Source organism: Camarhynchus parvulus, chromosome 1 (genome assembly GCF_901933205.1).
Source record: "Camarhynchus parvulus chromosome 1, STF_HiC, whole genome shotgun sequence".
In the NCBI taxonomy this organism is placed as follows: Eukaryota; Metazoa; Chordata; class Aves; order Passeriformes; family Thraupidae; genus Camarhynchus; species Camarhynchus parvulus.
The window spans coordinates 38375759-38395049 of record NC_044571.1 but is presented as its reverse complement, the minus strand read 5'-3'; the positions used below and the strand labels follow the sequence as shown (position 1 = coordinate 38395049).

Here is a 19291-nt window from a genome sequence, read left to right as displayed (position 1 = left end):
TACAATTCCTTTATATCAGCAATATCTATGTTAACAGCTAACTTGTGGAGTTATTCTTTGACTTTTCAGTTAAAAAACTAATCAGTATTTTTGTTATATTTCCATGAGTAATATTTTATTGTTCAAATCCTTTAATGAAGCTTCTACCACTATAGGCTCACACAAAAATGAGTCTGTGAAAGTCATGAGGATAACAAGGTTATAGTGCAATTTTTAAGACCAGGATCGCAGAACTCCACGCTCTATTTCTGAGTTTGATGTATCTACAAACAAATAAAACTGAGCATGCTTCATCATAACTAACAAAATATTTGATCTGCTAGAGTAAAATGTCATTTAGTGTGAATGTTGCATCTTGTCTATCTCTAACATGGCCCATATACCTGCACCTCCTATTAGGGTAATTCCAACAATTTCAATTGAGGCTATGTATACCACGGCTAGTTTCTGACAATACTCACTGGTGAGACTGTTTTCGTACAGTGAGACTGTTTTCACATGATTGGCAGAGTTTGAAGTGAACCTAATACAATCTACCTGTGGATCACCTAATCCTAATCCTTTCCCCTGTCTCCTTCTTTCTCAATGTCATATTTGCACATCCAAAGCTGTGAGCTGGACAAAGTCGTTTAGATACTACCTCACTATTCCTCATATTCCATCTATAGAGCAGTCACCTCCACATGACAATCCCTGAAAATAAAAAAACCAGTTGACCTATCTTCTACTCTAATTGTGTCAATTGAAAAGTGACTTTCACAGTTCTGAGCACCAGGCAGAACACTGATACTTGTCAAAGATGACAGTGAAATTTCTGTAAGTATTAAGGGAAATACCAATTTTATCTTCTATTCTGTTTTCAAATGCTATTCTTCAGCCACCTTCAATAGTCAGATGAATGCTAAATGGGTGATAGAATCGCCTCAGTTGATGCTTCCTGAAGTTGTCACTTTCAATGCCTGAAAGGCTGATTCCTTCATCTCCTTTGCTGCTGGTGCCAATAGATACTTGAAAATGAAGAGACAAGGGCACACTCCTGATCTTCAAATGTCAAGAAGAAAATAGTCAACTCAGTCCTCCTCAAGAACAACTAAATTTTGAAACAGAATATTAAATGCTTCATCTTCCTATGTTACCCTAACCCTTAAGAGAAGTTCGCCAGAGAAAAAATTAGGGTGGGGGAGGGGAAGAGGAAAGTACAAGGTTGAAAGCAGGTTGAAATTAAAAATGCAGTTCTACTAACAGCATTTGTTAGATATCATACTGAATAAAATGAAGGAATTCTCCCTGATATATTCTGTTCAAGAAGCTGAAAGAGAATGATGCTTACATTTATACAAATCCTTCCTGTACCTACTGAAGTATAGACCAATAGCTTCTGACCCCACTGGAACAAATCGAAAAATTTCTACCAAATCTAAAAGTTATTCTATGCCATTGTAAAAACAAAAGTAACTCTACAGAGATTGCACTTCCAGATGGTTCTGTATTAATTATACTTTACTCTTAGTCTGATTAGACTATTCTCTCATTATCACACCATCATGTATTTTGTACTTTCCTTGGCAGGGAACATCCAAACCCATCCTGCGGTAAAGAAAAAAATACCAACAAGAATTTTGGAATGTTGTTATTCCCAGGCAGGTCTTCTTTTTATTTATAATTTTATAAAAATTAAACATTTATCTTTTTTATTTTTTTTAATAAACCCATACTCATTCAGTAATACATAACACTGGGGAGAGAAATAGCAATCATTGGGAAATAGATTAAAAAATCTTATACTTCTACATCATCTAAGCTCTTTTTAAGATCTTTTCATAATATTATTCTCTTTCCTGATTATCTGGGCTGTGCTAAGTTTTGGCCTGTAGCCTGAACAGCAATGTGAAAGGGTATAACTGCTTAGGGGACATTAGTCACAACACGGAAGTCACATGCTGGCCAAGAGGGACATGAAAAAGAGAACATATTATCCTTCTGAAATGTTGGCTATATTTTGTTTTGTGCCTGTGGTATAAAACCCTTTCTCTATCTCTTTAAAATTCACCAGCTGTTAGGCAATTCTGCAATAAGTAAACAATTCCATGGTGAATTAGTCAATCACATCTCTTTTGAGGAAATCTTTGGGTCTTTAGCTCTGTACATCTGTGGAGTCACAAAGTACTGGCATTTAATTTTCATGTTGAAACATTGTTTTCAGTTTTGCAGACACAGTCACACTAAAGATTAAGTAATACCATGTAAATGTCTGGTAATGCTAAAAAATCTTATCAGTCTGTTAATAAGGCAAAGCCTTCCATAACATGACATGCTACTGGAAAAAGAAAGAAAAAGAAGGAATTAAGCCTTCAGGTTTTCGTTCCACTTACTCAAAGTACAAGGTTTTCCTACCTTGTATTGTCTATTAAGCCCAGGTATTCATGGTTTTCCAGGTAGTGGCATCATGTCACTTTTTATTACAAAATGTTTAGCGACAAATATATCGGGAGAAGAGAATGTAGAGATGAGTCACATCTGAATTCAAACACAATGGGGTGACTTGTCTGCTCACCCCCCCGCCAATGTTTTTTGCTGCAGTATAATTCAGGTTTTACTGCTGATTTTTCCTCAGATTTACGATTCCTTGTGAGACACCCTCAGGGAGAGCAAATATATGTCCCCAAGGCTGTATTTGTAGTGTGCTAAAAAAAAGAATCCTTGTCAAATCAACAAGAATCAGTCAAGAGAGCTTCTCATCTGGCAGTGAATAGAATATGCTGAATAAGCACTGCACAACAAACTCACCAGTTTAAACCTACCAAGAGGGATTTCTGAAAATGCTCTGTTATGCCAACCCTGATACCTATGAGATCAGCAACTGTAATTAGAACCAGAACTAGGCCAACACTTGGTACTCCGAAGAACTTCAGATCTTTTTAATATTCAGGCAGTATTTTAGAAATTTAAAATTGGAATTTTGAATTACACTAAGCTGTGGTCAGAAAAGGTTCCATCATTGCTAGGAGTAATTCTGATGCTGTGCCACAAGTAGTGCCTGGTCAAGCAACAAGAATGAACCTCAAACTTTCCTTTGGGATGTCTGTTTTCACCTACAACTGCCTCTGACTGAATGGTGTCCCAAATGAGGGAAAGAGGAGAAGGCAGGAAAGAGTCACACCCTATTCAACTCCTGGGCCTGTACGGGAATGAAGATCTATGATATTTGTCTAAATGAGTATAATGAGCATATAAGATCATGCACTATCCACGGGAATACATCAAAGAGTACTGTTAGAGAAAGCTGCCAGCAGGCAAAGGGGAAGATTGAGGAATTTGACAAACCAAGAGGGAAATCTAGACTTGGTGTTAGCTAGCTATGTACAAGTTGCTGGATGCTTGCTTTCCTACTCAGTTTTGTATAGACACAAATATCAGCGTTAACACACTTATTTATGTTGTAAATGAACTGTAATTGACAAATAGTTACAAATTTACCAAAAGGGAAACAAAATGTGGTCCATAGTTCTCCTTTCTGAAGCTTAGCTCCCTAGGAAGGTTTCAGGGATAATCCCAGCCTTTTCTGTGAACATATTCACCCACAGACTGTCATAGGTCCTGCAGAGCTGCACACAGGATCTTGTCCCTGGCCACAGAAAATCCCATGGGGAAAGGTGGTGGGAGCAGCCCTGTCCCCTGCAGCATGTAGACATAAGAGAGGGGACTGTGAACTCCCTCGGGCAGGTCCCAGATTGACAAACTCTGCCAAAATGTGGGAGGCCAAGGTAAGGGGTCATTAGTCAGGACATGCAGAGTCAGCATTTCTGTGGGCCTACCCAGATGGCCAAGCTTGCATACAGGATCCAGCCCATGGCTAAAGCTGCCTTAGAAACAGAAATATCCCAATTTTTTTTCACAGAGCATACAGGAAGATTACAGGGGATGTAAATTTATCACTGACCATCATTCACTAGGCTTAGCTACGCATTTGCCTGTTCAAATGAAAAAATAAACACACTACAACAATAAAATAAATGTGTACAATGGCAATGTGAAAGAAGACCCTTAAAAAATCCAGAATAGTAAGAAACCTGTTACAAAAATGTAATGGATATTGTGTATAAATCAGTCATCAAATGAATCTATGGCTGATATTTACAAAACTCTATCTTTTATACAAAACCCTGTTGTATAGAGTTGCACACTACAATATATCATCCCTCTTTTGAAGTCTAATCATAAGGACCAAACAGAGTGATGATACAGATGATACAGAATTATGTTGTAAAGATATGATGATAATTTAATACACAGATACTTGTGCCCACACCATCCCTTTATAGGATATGAGGGGTACCTTAGAAAGTTCTCTGAAATTGTAGGACGCTTGCATAATCTTCTTTAATTACCTAGGTAAATACCATTCTTGATATTATCACATATAAACGGAATATTCTTATAAAGGTACTTAAATTTTTAGAGAATTTTTTTTTAAAAATACAAAATATGCATTTCACTATTTCCTTTCTGCAAGGTAATGTGGATTTTTTTCTCACATAATGAAAGCAAATTTTTGCTTCAGCATCTGACTGAAGCAATTCTTCAGACAAACAGAAATATTTTTTTGAAAATAGACTAAATATCTAAAAGCTCTCAATTCATTTCTGTTCATCTATCTTTCTATCTAGATATGTACCTTTTGGAAATAGCTCTGAATAACAGAAGATGCATTAACTATGCAGTTACAGAAGTGATAGCAACACATGTGTCTAAGTGTTCTACTCCACAGAAAGTTGGGGCTTTTTCTTACCTATACCTCTTGACAATGCAATAGGAAGTCTTTGTAAGAACTTCACTTATTACAAAATGTATTTCAACTTACCATAAAATCCTCCCAAAATTGTCTTTAATATTTCCAATATTCATTAACCATTAATGGAAAGAAGAAGTAGGATGTTGTTTTGGAAACATGTTTTTGATAATTGTCTAAAATTTGAGAGATTCCAAGTCCTTGGTAGCCTCCTTCCTTGCTTGGATGCAATGAATGAGTAAGATTAAACAGTAATGAATGGAAAATTAGAAATTTCAAATGTGATCCTTTTTGGCTGGGAAGTGACAATTAGAAAGGAAGTAAGTGAACAGAAGGCAGGAGTGGTATATAACAGAGAGATGCATTCAACATTTAAGATTATTGACAACCCCAAATTTCTAAGAGGAAGAAAGCAGAGAATAAAGAAACATCCAGAATAGTGTAGTTGTATTTATGCAACAAAACAAACATTGGCCAAAAATACAGGGATGTTACCATGAGAGACAGAATTGCCAGAAGCAGAAATTTGACAGACTTGATTAAGCTGCTGGTCCATCAAGCCTGGCTCAGCCTTCAGCTGTGACCATCGCATAACAGCTCAGAGACAAACCTCCTTCAGAGCAACTGCACTATATGATGCTGTGCATTGGGGAAAGCATTCCTCATGGTCCCTGTGGCAGTCATCCTACTTCCTGAAGCATGAGATTAGATTACCTCATTTTAGCATACCTACCTACAGCTACTATTCCTTGTCATGCAATTATTGAAAAATATCCAGCTGCAGCTGCGGACTCTGTGATCATCCATACTTTGCCAAGTTTGGAAGTGCAACTGTTATTCTTGGGGCATTTATATACATTCCAGGGAGAGAGAGCACATAGTAAGAGATTTTTTGCACAGGGATAATAGGAGAAATATACATGAGAAAGGAAAATGAATAATTAAAGCAAATATGAAAATGTTTTTACTGATAAAAATTCAACTAGATCCTGGATACTGTAGACATTAATGAAACAATCAGGACATAAATATTTGGTTTAAGTGGGAAGAAACAGAGCTGCAAGTTTTGAGTCAAGTTCTGTTATTACTCCCAGTAAAATATTTAAATTCCAGGAGGAAACTACAGCCATAGAGTAAGAAGCCACACTAAAATATTGCATCCTTCTGTATTCAAAGTGGCATTTTTCATTAAACAAAATGGTTTATGAACAGTAGTTCAAATAGTAGCCATTTGTGGGTATGAAAAACTCAGAAAGGTCATAATCAACATAAACACGAGACTTGAACAATAGTGATATCATCCTAAACATTTCTACAATGATATCATTATAAGGTTTTCTGCAATACTGTTCTGCTCCACTGTGCTATTTATCCACTATCTTATATCCCTTCTTATCACAGTCTCCTCATGTCAGCCTCCTTCCATTCATCTCTTCCCTTCTCACTTCTCTACTGCCTTATCAAACTCTCATGTGTCTCTGTATGCCTCCTTTTTTTACCTTATCTTGTGTGTGAAAGCATTGGCTTCAGCACATTCAATCAAAAATGTGCTGAAAACCTAACCCACTGAAAAAAAGTCATGGATTTAGTATGTATTTTGTACCCCTTTTCTACTACATGCTGTACCAGGGACATTTGACACTCTTTTGTACAATATAGCAGGGCTATGTTATCAGTTGTTACTTAAGTGCTTCCATGGAATAAATACATTCATTAGCAATTCTCTGTATTTATTTTTGGAAGGCAACCTGAGAGACAAATTATCTACCTCCAAAAACAGATATAAATAAGCATAAATCATGCAGATGTTTTCCTCCTCCCTGTCAGTGTATTTCAACTGCTGGAACATGGTGAACTTTTTTACCTTTTGAGAGATGCAGCCCAGTTAACAGAGGAACACAGCCCTGAAACATGCTGTATCCCTCTCATAAAAACATTTTTCAATATGAAGGAAATATAGGTCACTTTCTAACTGATCCCATATTGAAGAAAAATTACTAGAAATGCAAAAAATGTTACACATATGTAAGGAAGCACTTTAGTGGTAAGCCCTTGAAATAAGGGATTTTGCATAAGGTCTGTGCTTTCACACTCCTAAAAATATCACATAATCAGTTTTCAAAAGTCATTACCAGGAGCTGTGATTTTCAAATAATTAAAAATACCCATTTTCCTCTTTCCAAAGTGAGCCAGAATACTTCCATGATACAGATAATGACAAGTGAGGTCCTACCATTTTTTTAATAAAGTCTGTGCTGGAAGATAAATGTGTGGGAGCAGGTTGAGACCCTTAAAGCATAAGTCTGACATAAGAAAGAAAATAATGTTCTCTATTGATCACAATATTTTGAGACACTCCACTCTGATGTGCTTACATTTACAAAACTACAGATATACCTCAAGAGCAGTGAGATTTACCCTTTTCTGATATTTAGTATACTTTTGACCACTAGAAATACAGGTCTACATCTTATGACAGAGCAAGCTTTGTTACTTTTTCTCTAAACAGATATATTCTCGACTATTTCTACAATATTTTTCAAGGTCTAGAATGATCCAAAGGTGGAGAATGACCAAACCATATGTCAACTACTGTTGTAACAACGTTGTCCTGATGGCAACATCAACTTATTTTTGATTATTCTTGTAAAAAAATTAAAATTTTAAAGCATGGCATTTCCTCTTCGGTTTTGTCTAGTCTAAACTCCCTTCTGCTTTGTTTATTATAAGGTTTTATGCACCTTTGAACCCTCAAAGTAATGCACATGATAATCTTTGCTATTCCAAAGCATAAAGTGAGGCTCTATGAAAAGCTAGACAAAATTTATTTTTCATTTGACTTTGAATTGAATATTAGAGACACAGACTACTTCAGTTCTCACTCTTTTCCAGGCTTCACTGAAGGTGCTCCTATGTTCTTCCTTGAGGCTGAATTTTGTTCTCCTCAGAGAGGTCAATTATGTGGGCTTAAAGAAGTGGCAGAAATAACGGCATTGGGAAGCCGCTGAAATGTCAGGAGAAATCCTCAAAGCCTTTTTTTTCAGGTGAGAGTTGTCGGAGTGATAGAACAAATACACTGCTCAGCAACAGATATTGATGTTCTCTCTCTTTCATGAAGGCTGTGACACAGACTGATATCTTACTGCAACAGAAACGCTGCCCCAACCAACACCCTTCCAACACCCTCAACACCATGTACTGTGGCAGATCAAAAAAACAAACCCCCACCTTACAAGAAGATTATTCTGTTAAGTGAGTAGTACAACATTCCTAATTCTGAAATATTTTACAAAACGTTGGTAAACCTCACAGAAATGCAGCCATGTCTCCCCAGTACTTTTCTACATCCTTCCAGTGAGGTTCCCACTACCCCATGCCCAGACAAGGACCTCAGGAGCCACAGTGAACAATGGTGGGACCAGGGAGGTCAGAACAAGAGGGGACCAGGGAGGTCAGACCTGGCCTTGCAGGCTCAGTCATCTTTTAAGTATCAGTCTTACTAAGAAACCATGCACTGAATTCCTACGACTTTGATACCTGCTGCTGGACAACATCACAGGTGTACTCTTTCCTCTCTGGTTTAGTTCGCATCTCTGGTCTCAAAAAATTTGCAGAAGAAATGGGGAAAGAGGAAACACAAACACAAGCAGGTTACAATGTTCTAGACAGGATTTTTCCTTGTCTACATTTTGAATTTTCCTTTTACTTTTACTCTGATACCCACCAGACAGGTAGTACAGTGACAAATTGATTCTATGATGAAAAAGGGAACCAGTAGCCCTTCCAAACACTCCCAGATATATCAAATAATTTTGGAGAAAAATCCATTGATGTAAACCCTGAAGACTCTCATATCCTCATCACAGGAAAACAGGAATCATAAAATGGACTAACATTTTATAAGTTTTACCTCTGAATTTATCCAGCTAAGATAGCAGGAAATCCTAGAAGCAAAACAAAACCTGCAGCCCCCTGGAAGCTGAACTAATGAACCACTTGCAAAGGGAGTTGATCAAAATTAACATCAAACCCAATGAAAGCTTCTGCCAAGTACTGCACTGCCATCTTCTTGCTGCAGGCAATACCTGTTCCCCATGGAGAATCCCTGCAGCTGTGCTCCCTTTTTCAGTGCATGGAGCCAGTTTCATTGCTTTTGATTTTGACAAGACAAAATCTGAAAATGAAACCTCATCTTGCTCACCCTTTCAAAAGGAAGAAAGGAATAAGGCATAATTTTTGACTTTTGCATATGAAGTCCATAACTATAATTTCAAAAATCTTGCTAGTAACTGAGATGGCTCTTTGCAGAAAAATCCAGATTCTCCAACTAGCTTCAACAGTTATTTAGTCAGTCATAAATATTAAATTATTCACAGTTCATTAAGCCATCTAAAATTAATTTCAACTCACTTTAATAATTCTCATTGCTCACTAACATACATATAGAACTGGAAAGCTACCAGTAGGTAAATATATCCTATTTATGACTAGATATACATCGATATACAGATATAAGTGTGTGTATATGTAAATATACACACACTGAGAAAAAAAGTTGGACACAGCAGTCCAAAGCTTCAGTTTAATGGATAGCCTTATGTGAGCTCACCCTTAAAAGAACAAGGAAAAACACAACATGAAAAGGCTCTTGTTCTCATATTTCATATGACAGAAAATAATTATTTATGGTATTACAATAATAAATCTTAATCCGTAGGAAAAAACAGGTTATCTTTTTGGAAAAAAAAATTGGAAAATTTCTCTCAGGAATTTTGCAAAACCCTGTCAAACTCCAAAGATTCTTCTTCTCCTTTATTTGACAAGACTTTGATAATGTATGTTAGAGACTCTGGCTCAATCAATTCTCAAAGGGCAGGGTACAAATCTCAAGTGCTGCAGTAGGCAAAATAGGTATGAAAAGCTCTTGAGACTGATCTTCCTACACAATTTGCTGTCCTCCTGTTTCTGATCCAAGAAATACTGACATAGCACTCTCCTATGAAGTTTCTGTACATTTTTCTAGTTCTAATTCTGAGAAATAGTTGAAAAAAATATTAAATATGGCAGAATAAAGGGAGGAGAAACCGATCAACTCTCAAACTGATGTTAACAACCATTAAAAAAAGGATTTAAAAACAGGCAAGAAACAATGAAAATTTTCATCTGAAAATCTGTTTGTAAAAGTAGTCTGTCACTGTACCTTCATTTTCTTCTAAAAGCACACACAGCAGCTTCACACATAATACCTTTCCTGTCAGTGCTGTTGCTTAATTAGTCAATGTGACGTGAACCTTATGATAAAAATAATTGAGCTGGGGCTTTCAGTCTCTGAAGAGAGGCATCAACGTGTAGATCACGAGATACAGATTTCATATACTGTGAATATGAGTGTGATGGGAAGAAGGGACACCAAGCTATTGTGCATAGGAGGGCTATACAGAACTTCAGTCTCAACTTAGACTGAAAATGCTACTTAGTCTACAAGGCATGCTTACTTTTTTTCAAATCTTTAAAAGAAATTAGTAATAAATAAGTATATGTACATTTTAACTAGCATTCCCATTATGCAGCAGCTTTACCAGTGATGGCAGTTGGCATATGAAACTTAGAACACTTTTTTCTCCCATTGTCTCCTAAATAGTCAAGGGAAAACATGTGACATGTAATACAGAACTTCTGCATTTAGGTGCAACAGATACACATATGTGAAAAAGAGTCAAAAAGTCCATCAAGACAGTAAAAGAAAGTGATTGATTAAAATAATTTTTCTGCAATAGTGATAAATAATTCTGCATACACTATTTCTTCATCTTGATCCTCAGGAGAAGACAGACTTCTCTCTGATGCTTTGTCATTTTATATTCAAATGCATTAGTCTTTAAGGTGAAAGCAGGCAACTGCTGAGACAAAAATGTATTTCCAGTGTTGTCAATACATTAATATGAAACAAACAAACCTGTATTACAGCACTGATGTTTTGAAACCAATACCTTTAAATTTTTGATCAAATGTTATTTTTTTTCTTCTTGAAAAAACTGTAAGTTGAAAATAATTTCGTAGACATAACAAAGTCTTCCACTGTGTTTTATAATGTGTCAATTTGCAATTTAATGGCCCACTCATCTTTCATTCTCTGTACAAAGAGTAAGCAGTACATTATAAAAACACTCCTTGCCTCACTTAACTTCATTTAACTTGAATCATTTCCAGAATAAAACATAAAAACAATATCTACCACAATTTGTTCACATGTGGTCCCTCTGCAAAATTAACCATCAGGAAACAGCACATCTTCTGAAATTTGTATTTCTTTCTGGAGTACTGAGAATGCAGTTCAGGAACAGTGCTGGGCAACCCAAAATATGGTGGAACTGGAAAGTCAGTAATTTGTTTTCTCTAATAGCACTAAGTTTTTCTTCAAGTTTTCTTCTGATAGCAAATACTGCATGTTTTCCTGTGATAGAATTTTTATTTTGAGCATATGTAAAAAAAATGTAGACAATACTGCTTGAGTTTCCAGAAGGCATTTTGTGAGGAGGAATTTTCTCTTTGTCTTGACATTGGCATTCAAGATTAGTTCCATTTTTTCTTCCTAATTAGCTTTTGCAAGACAATTGTGTGTTTGAAACAAACAGAATACTTTCCCTCAGGGCATCAGAAACTTAATCTTTCCAATTTCCTTTCAACGGACATCGAAAACAAAGCAGCGTATTGTAACTCAGTTGGGATATAAGAACTATGTGACGCAAAAAATGGAAAAAGCACTGTGTAAATAAATTTAACATAGATGTCAATAAAAATATAGTAATGAAAAATCCTTTGAGCCACCTTGTTAATACCTGACAGAACTGCCTGTTCACATTAAAGGCTGTCTGCCTTTCAAAGGAAGTTAAGACCCTAAATTTAAACAAAACTGAGCATTTTATATTCACAACACACTGAGTGATTAGCATCAAATCATTTGAAATACCATAAACAATCTGAGGTCTTTCTGGTCACTTTATCCAGCAGTCTTCTTTGTGACTCAAAAAGACTTTTTTTAAACTTTGATCATTCTACAGTGGTAATAATCCTTCCTTATATCTGATATCAAAAAATCAGTAATGCTAAGCATACAGTTACAAGATTATTGTAATAAACCATAAGGCTGTTAAAAACCTTTTACATGGAAGTTGCACTCATAAATCTTATCAATAAAAATAATGGTTAGAGTGGTTTTTGGATTCTGATTAACAAGACTCTAAGAAAATAATTGCAGATCCTTATTTAAAAATTTTGAAGAACTGAAATGAAAATTATAATCTTTGTGGTATATGGCACTCTACCATGAAAGCCTGCCAGGAAAAGAGCTCTATGGTGTGTTTTTTTAGGATTGCTAACATTCAGACTTTCATATGTAGTACACAGTAATTTCTACTGTGTCCCATTTACAGATAATGCTACACTCAAGCATGGTGTGTGCAACATACACAGACATTGCAGAACTTCTTAAAAGTGGACACACGTCTCATTCCTGTGTAGACTTCAACTTCAGCTGTGCCTCCTAAACAGAGTCCAGCAAGGTACTTACTGATGTGTAGAGGAAACCTTCTCCATTTAGGGCTATATACAACCCAGTCTTTACACCCTGGATAGCAACAACTCGAAGTCCCACTGGTATAAGGTTGAATAAAGCTGTGAAGAAAACACACATCCAGATATAAATATGCTACAGTTAATACAATTGTCTAATAAACATAATTAGAAGAAAAGAAAGAAAAACAGTTCCTGCATATTTTTTTTACTGCTTTTAAAATTAGACTAACCCAGAAAATCTTGCTTCTTTGATTCTGGCAAGTAGCTCTTTATTTTCCTGGGCATTTTTATGGTTTTCACCTAAAAGGTGCCCTCATCAAAGACTGATGTTGAGGGATCTGTGATTTCAAATTTTTTTTTTGCTTTTTTGAATGTTATATTTCATACAAGCAGTATCAAATGGTGTCAGGCAATGACAAAGGCTTATCATAGTTCATAAGAGCACTAAAATATGTGCTTAATTCTAAATGGGCGTAAATGTTATTGAACAGAATACAGAACTTGGGGTAATAATTAGAAAATAATCAGAAAACCACCTAATAACAAATACCCTAGAAATACTATATACCTCTGTAGTAATCCAAACAGTCACAACTTTGATTACTCTCTGAAAAAAGACCAGTGTGAAGAGTGGGAGTTTACCAGCCTCACCACAGAAAAACACAAGTTGTATAAGTAGGTGGCATGAACCAATTCTTCTAAAACTTATGCCAGCACACACCTATATTACATTTACTGACTCATGCTAGAAAATTAGATGCAAATCACACATCAGTTTTGGAAGAAAAGACCAGGATGAGACAGAGTTTATGCTAAATGTTTTTCCACTGTGGGTAAGCCAGGGACTCCCAAGTCCTCGGATGAAAACCAAAAGCACAACCTGTGTATCCAACATATGCTGTGGGGAATATGTTTCTACCAAATCAGGTGTCAGGAACACAGTAACACCTATGAATTCCTCAAAATTTAAGGACATCCATAGGTGTGACCAAAAAGTGTACTGGATGAGACTATTTGTAATCAGGATGCCAGAGTTAAAGCCCAAACCAAGAGAAAAAGCATCATGTAATTGCAGTGGATAAATACATTTCTCAAGGTGTGAAAATTCCTGTTCAGTCAAAGAACAAAAATCCATCCAGTTTGTTTATGATTAATATGACCAAGTCTTTACAATTGAGAAAAAAAAAACATAGATAGACTGCTAAAAATATAGGCATGTATAAAAAAAAGAGACACCATCCCTTCGGCATTGTCACACAGAAAAATATGTGTAACATCAGAAAATTTTAGGAATACACAAAGCCAATATAAAGCTAGGAATTGTAGCAGAGTTCTTCCTGGAGCGGTGGAAAGAAAAATATATTGAAAAGAGCTCTAGAAGAACTGAAAATAATTTTGTGGGTTTACAAAGCAAATAAAAGAGATGACAAGAATTAGCACAAATAAATTTTAATTTCTGTCACTTCCAAAATTCTCCATTATGGTAGGATATTACAGTGCTGTTTACGAAAAAAAAAAAACAACTTCGTACAGATAAGGTTCCCTCTCTAATAAATGTAACACAGTGAAATATGTCACTCACAGAAAAGATATCCTAAGAATATATAGGCTAAAGACTGCGTGGCTTGAGGGCTTTTAGTTCAATGGAATTTGGAAGTCAAAAATTAGTTATAAACTCCTCATTGTCCATTCATTTCATTATCCTCAAATGAAACTGCCAAAATCAGCAAAATCACTGTTGTGGGTTGTGGAGAGGGCGTCTGTCACAGCAAAACAAAGTATCAGATGGCAATTGAGTTTGAATTTTTTCCTAGGAAAAAAGAAATTGCAGGAGCAAACCATGCTAAAGGGACTGAAAAAACAATTGAAGGGACACGAGGAAGGAAAAACAAACAATACTTATATAAAGAAAAGAGGTGAACACAAAAGACAAGTCAGCCATGAGAAGTCAGCTAATGAAAAATAACATGTAGTCATAGTGGTTCAGTCAAAAATTCTGAAATGTACATATTATTTACCATATTACCACTAAAAATAAAGCACCAAAGCTAGAAAAAAAAAACCCAACCACCACTGAACAAGAATTACAGGCCTGTAACACAGCAGTGTTTTGTGCAGCCTATAAAGTTACTGAAGTGGCTTACAGCTGCTGGTGAATTCAGAAAGCACTATGGAAGGCATGTAATGCATCTTTTACTGACACCAAATTTTAATTGCAGATTTTCAGAGATCCTGTAATTAGTCTAAACCCTTAAAATTTTAGAGTGTGACCTGAAATGTTGCAATTCTGCACAGTCAGAATATTCAATAAGCTTCACAAAATCCTCCAGATTTGAGGAAAACTAAGGAGGCCAGTCTACATTCAGCTATTGACTGACAAATGTTCAGCAATGTGTTTCATACTGGGGACAGCAAAACATGTGCCAGTAAGGCACAGCACATGGTTTTAATGCACTTTGAAGCAGGCCACAAGTAATTTATTTTCCTCTAGAGCCTGACTGGGCAGTGCTCTTCACTGAGCAAGACTTAAGCATTCAATTACACATTTCACATTCCTAGGATTCACCTGTGGCATACCTCACTCTAGTAAAAACCTGCTCTGAGAAAAGCAGAAAGCCTTCTAGAGTCTGCTGGCAGTTCTGCATAGCCAAACATATGTTCTTATCTGAGGGGGTTACTAAAATGAGCCATGTCGCCTGCTTCCTTCTCTCTTTAAGAAAATGATCTGAAACCAAAACCTGGGGAGTGAGGTCCCTGAACATCTTTATGTGCCTAAAGCCAGTTCAGTGAGTCCACAATGAGTTGAGAGAGGGGGCAGCCCCCAACAGCCCAGGAAATACATCAGTGCCTGGCGCTCAGTGTTCCCATGCTGTATGCTTAAGTAGAAAGCCTGGCAATTCCAAATGTAAGTATGATCAGGGAAGACAAGGGAACTGATTGGCAAAAATGGTGCAAGTAAAACCCTTTATCCTCGTCAGTGCTAAGAGTGTGCACTCCCTTAGCTTTGCTTTGTATTCTATCTAAACCACAGCTATAAAGCATTTGGGTTCTCTGCCTTTTCCTAAGCCTGCAAGCCTACTCCCACCACAAAAAAAGATCAGAAAATGGGGGTGGGGACAGTTAGCAGGAACAACTGCCATGAAGAAGGGTTATTTCTTTAGGTTTCATGGAGGAGACTTGCAGGAACTCCAAACCTGAGTTGGATTCTAATCCTCAAAAAGTTTTAGCAAAAGTTTGAGTCCACTTTTTTAATAAGCAATCACTCCTTTCTTGAGCAAAACTCAAAACTGCCATATAACTCTTTCCTTACTTTATGTTATACCAACACAGTTCATTAACTTGAAATCTGAAATGCCTGAAATCAGATATCCATATACTTGTGCAAGTCTATTTAGGTACAATTTACTTGTAGCTGCAAGAAAATTGCTATTACAGATCACTGTTTTTCTCAGGATTCTTGCTACATACTGACTGCTTGAGAGTTCTGAACTTGCAGCCTCTTCTGCATGCACACTGCCCTTGTGGCAGTTAACAAAACTTTCCACAGTACCAAATCTCCAATAAGATCAAGGCAACTACTTCAATTTATTTCCATCTGCAGGCCCACAGGCAAAAATGACAACTCCATCAAAACATCTTTTAGATTGGCAATGACTGCAAGGAGTTTGGTGTTAAGAGATTTCTCCATCCATTTCTTATGGAGCAAACAAATTCTAGCTGCCCGATCTTACAGAAGACATAGACATAATTAAAACTTTTTTTTTTTTTTTATGACTGAACATTTACCTGTCAGACTAAGATTATCCCAGAGGGAGAAACAGGCTTACCTAACTCCCAGAGGTGGTGTAAATAGATGAGGAAATACCTGTATAATTCTTTGAAGACAAACTTCAGTAAAAACCACTGCAAGCATCAGGCTGCAGATATTTCAGTGCAGTAATCCAAAATTAACATTCATTAATCCAAATTTAACAGCACTGCAGGTGGTTTTTTCCTAATCTTTATGTGCTTTATTTCTATCTAATTATCTCCTTTACCTTACAAGGGTGCTGTAAAGGTTATTTTATGGGTACCTTCAAACCAAAATATGATAGTGGTAGATATTTTGTAAAGCCATTAAAAAGTTAATGCTTCCACATTCAATTTGGAAGATATAAATAGAAGTATGCATTAAAAGATGAAAATAAAGCAATGTTAAATGGTTGCAGGATTTCTTGAAGAGCAACTCTACCAGTTACCAAGCACCACAAAGGAAGTAAAGCATGTTGTAGCATAATAAAAGATGTGCACAGCACAACCAAGTAAAATTTTCTTGGATAATATTCACTTTTTCATTTATCAGTTTCTGAAATAAGACTACCAATAAGTAATACTCTTTTAATCAGAGAATATTATAAACATGTTATAAACACAGCTGTAATTTCATAAGGGGTACAAATTGCAACATGTGACTGTTACAATCAGGTCTGTCAACTATAAAGTATCCTCATTTATGTTGCATTTTTCCAGTGGTTGTTGGCTGAGATACACTCTAGGTGAATTAAAAAAAGCTATAGAGATGAAAGATTCAGGGTTTCAATCTCAGAAATTAAAAAGTTGGAATTGTCTCTTTCTCAAATTAATTAGTCTTCCTACTAAACCTACCCTTCATTCATGAGACAAAACTTTGAAGATAGACCAAAGCCTAAAACTGATCTGGTTTAGGTGTGGAGGACAGGAGGAGAATGTAATGCTTGTTACTACAAGCACATATGGAAATCATTTCTATCTCTTTATGATTTCTGTGCAGGATCTTGTTTTTCCTAATTAATAATGATGAGACCAGTGAAGCAAGCTGCATTTGCACCTGTAAAGTCCAGGAAAATGAGAGTGAATGTGACAGCTACACTGAGTAGGACCGCAGTAACAAAGCTACAGCTTTAACCACAGCCACTCCTGCTTTTGGTACAACCAAGACACAAAAGCAAACCAGAAAGTGAAAGGTAATAGAGAAATTAAATTAAAAAAAAAAAAAACAAACAAAAAACCAGCTAAAACAAGATATCATTGAGACTGGGGCAAAAAAAAAAATACAGACTGTGCACACAAGATTGTTTGGCTAACAACCTTAATTTAGGGAAGTGATTTAAGGAAACTCAGCACCATTAACCAATAGGTGCATTAATTACCATTGTTTCATTAAACATCATTATCTTGGAAAAGTTATAAAAAGAAGTTACAACAATGAACTGAAACCTGTTGGTCTGTTTAGGCTGGGCTCTAATGTCATGGCCATCAACATGAGCAGATGAAAGTACATTCATGCAATTGCACATTAAGTCTTCCTTCCTTTTTCATGCAAGTTTTTGCACACAGTGATACACTAAAAATTTTGTCATCTCTCTCTGCAGTCTCTAGCCTTTACTCAAACTGGGACAATGAGCAGCTGATTAAAACAGCTTCCTTGCTGAAGACAAAAAAGAAACTGCATCTTTTCTCTCTCCCTCACTCCTTGCTCCCTCTGGCTTCTCTGACACCCAGTTACTCAGTGGGCTCTCTTCAGGAACAGCAAATAGTCAGAAGACAGGTGGAAGGCTGGCAGAGATGCACACCCTTTGGCAGTCTGTATTTCCTTCTTTTTATGAAACACACTTTGAATGGAAGTCATCCTCACTATCCAGGTAAGTATTCTATCTGTCCTACAGCCAGCTGATACGTGTCCATCCCTTCACCCACTGGGCACATTAAATGGGCAGCCTGCAAGCACCACAGTCAGAAGCAGGGTTTTCCCCCTTGGGCAGCTGCCAAAAGTTATTCACTTGTAAGCCCCAGACAGAAATTGTCACACTAAGGAGCTCAAAAAATAAAATATCAAAACACTAGAAATTCTATCCATGAGAAAATTATTGTTTTAAAGTGAAAGAGAAGGAAAATCAACATATGTTGAAATAAAAAAAGGCAGTAGGAAAAAAAAGTTCAACAGGAAATGAAAGCCAACAAAGTGGAAAGGGAAAAAAACTAAGACTGGCAGCACAAAAGAAACAAACATATATTCATACAATAATGAATATATCAAATAGGTAAAACTTTTCAGCTCTTAATATATGGTTGATACATATATACCAACAAAATTTCAGATGTAGACTGTAGGCCTTCCTGGCAAACACATTAATTTTGCATTCTTCTGATCTAAACTATCTTTACGAAAAATATTGGAAAACTGGAGTAGTTAAGGAAAAATTAATCCCACCAGTCAAAACCAGAAAAATATGCCTTTGTGAAAAAAAAACCTCCACAATTTTTTAGCCAAAAAATAATGCTGGAGTAAAACAAAATATCTAACAATATTTATCCAAAATACACAATACTTCTATATGGTATTTCATTGTGTTTGGAGAAGTTCAATATTTCAGAATATTTCTAATATAGAATATTCAGTTTGCATTTTGGAAAAAGAAGAATAAAGGAGATGGGCAGAGAGCTGGAAAATCAGAAATGCACAGAAGAGAGGAAAGAATGAAAAAAAAAAAAAGAGGACAATTTGTAAAGATGACAACATCAAAAAGAGAAAACTAAGGCCACTGTGATCTATCTTTGAAAAGACTCCACATCCGTAGAGATCTTAGAGTTAAAAAAATCTCTCAGAAATAACAATAAAACATTACAAAATTGTTGCAATTGTTGCAGTCCTACACATCTTCTCGCTGAAGCTGAGAATAAGAGGAGTAGAGGGACAGAGATCTGCACTTATACCCTAAGAGAGTTCTTAGACCTCATCTAGGCAAAGCTTTTATAAAAAGTGAGAATAATCTTGTCTTTTTTAAGGTCTTAGTATGTACTCCAGTACTGAAGTGGGCATGAGAGATGGACATACGGAGGGAAGAAAAGAAACAAGGGTGGGAGAGGGATAGGGAGGACATGGAAGGGGAACAAAAACACTTGAAAAAC

General features: G+C 36.3%; 1 protein-coding gene across 2 annotated transcripts in view; it reads right to left on the bottom strand.

Moving 5' to 3' along the window:
* Positions 1–19291, bottom strand: part of FGF14 (fibroblast growth factor 14) — a 381662-nt gene that overhangs the window by 72849 nt on the left and 289522 nt on the right. For both annotated transcript variants that reach the window (XM_030953833.1, XM_030953844.1), the window contains exon 3: positions 12360–12463. In XM_030953833.1, coding sequence (XP_030809693.1) covers positions 12360–12463 — 104 coding nt within the window. The remainder of the gene's footprint in view (positions 1–12359; positions 12464–19291) is intronic.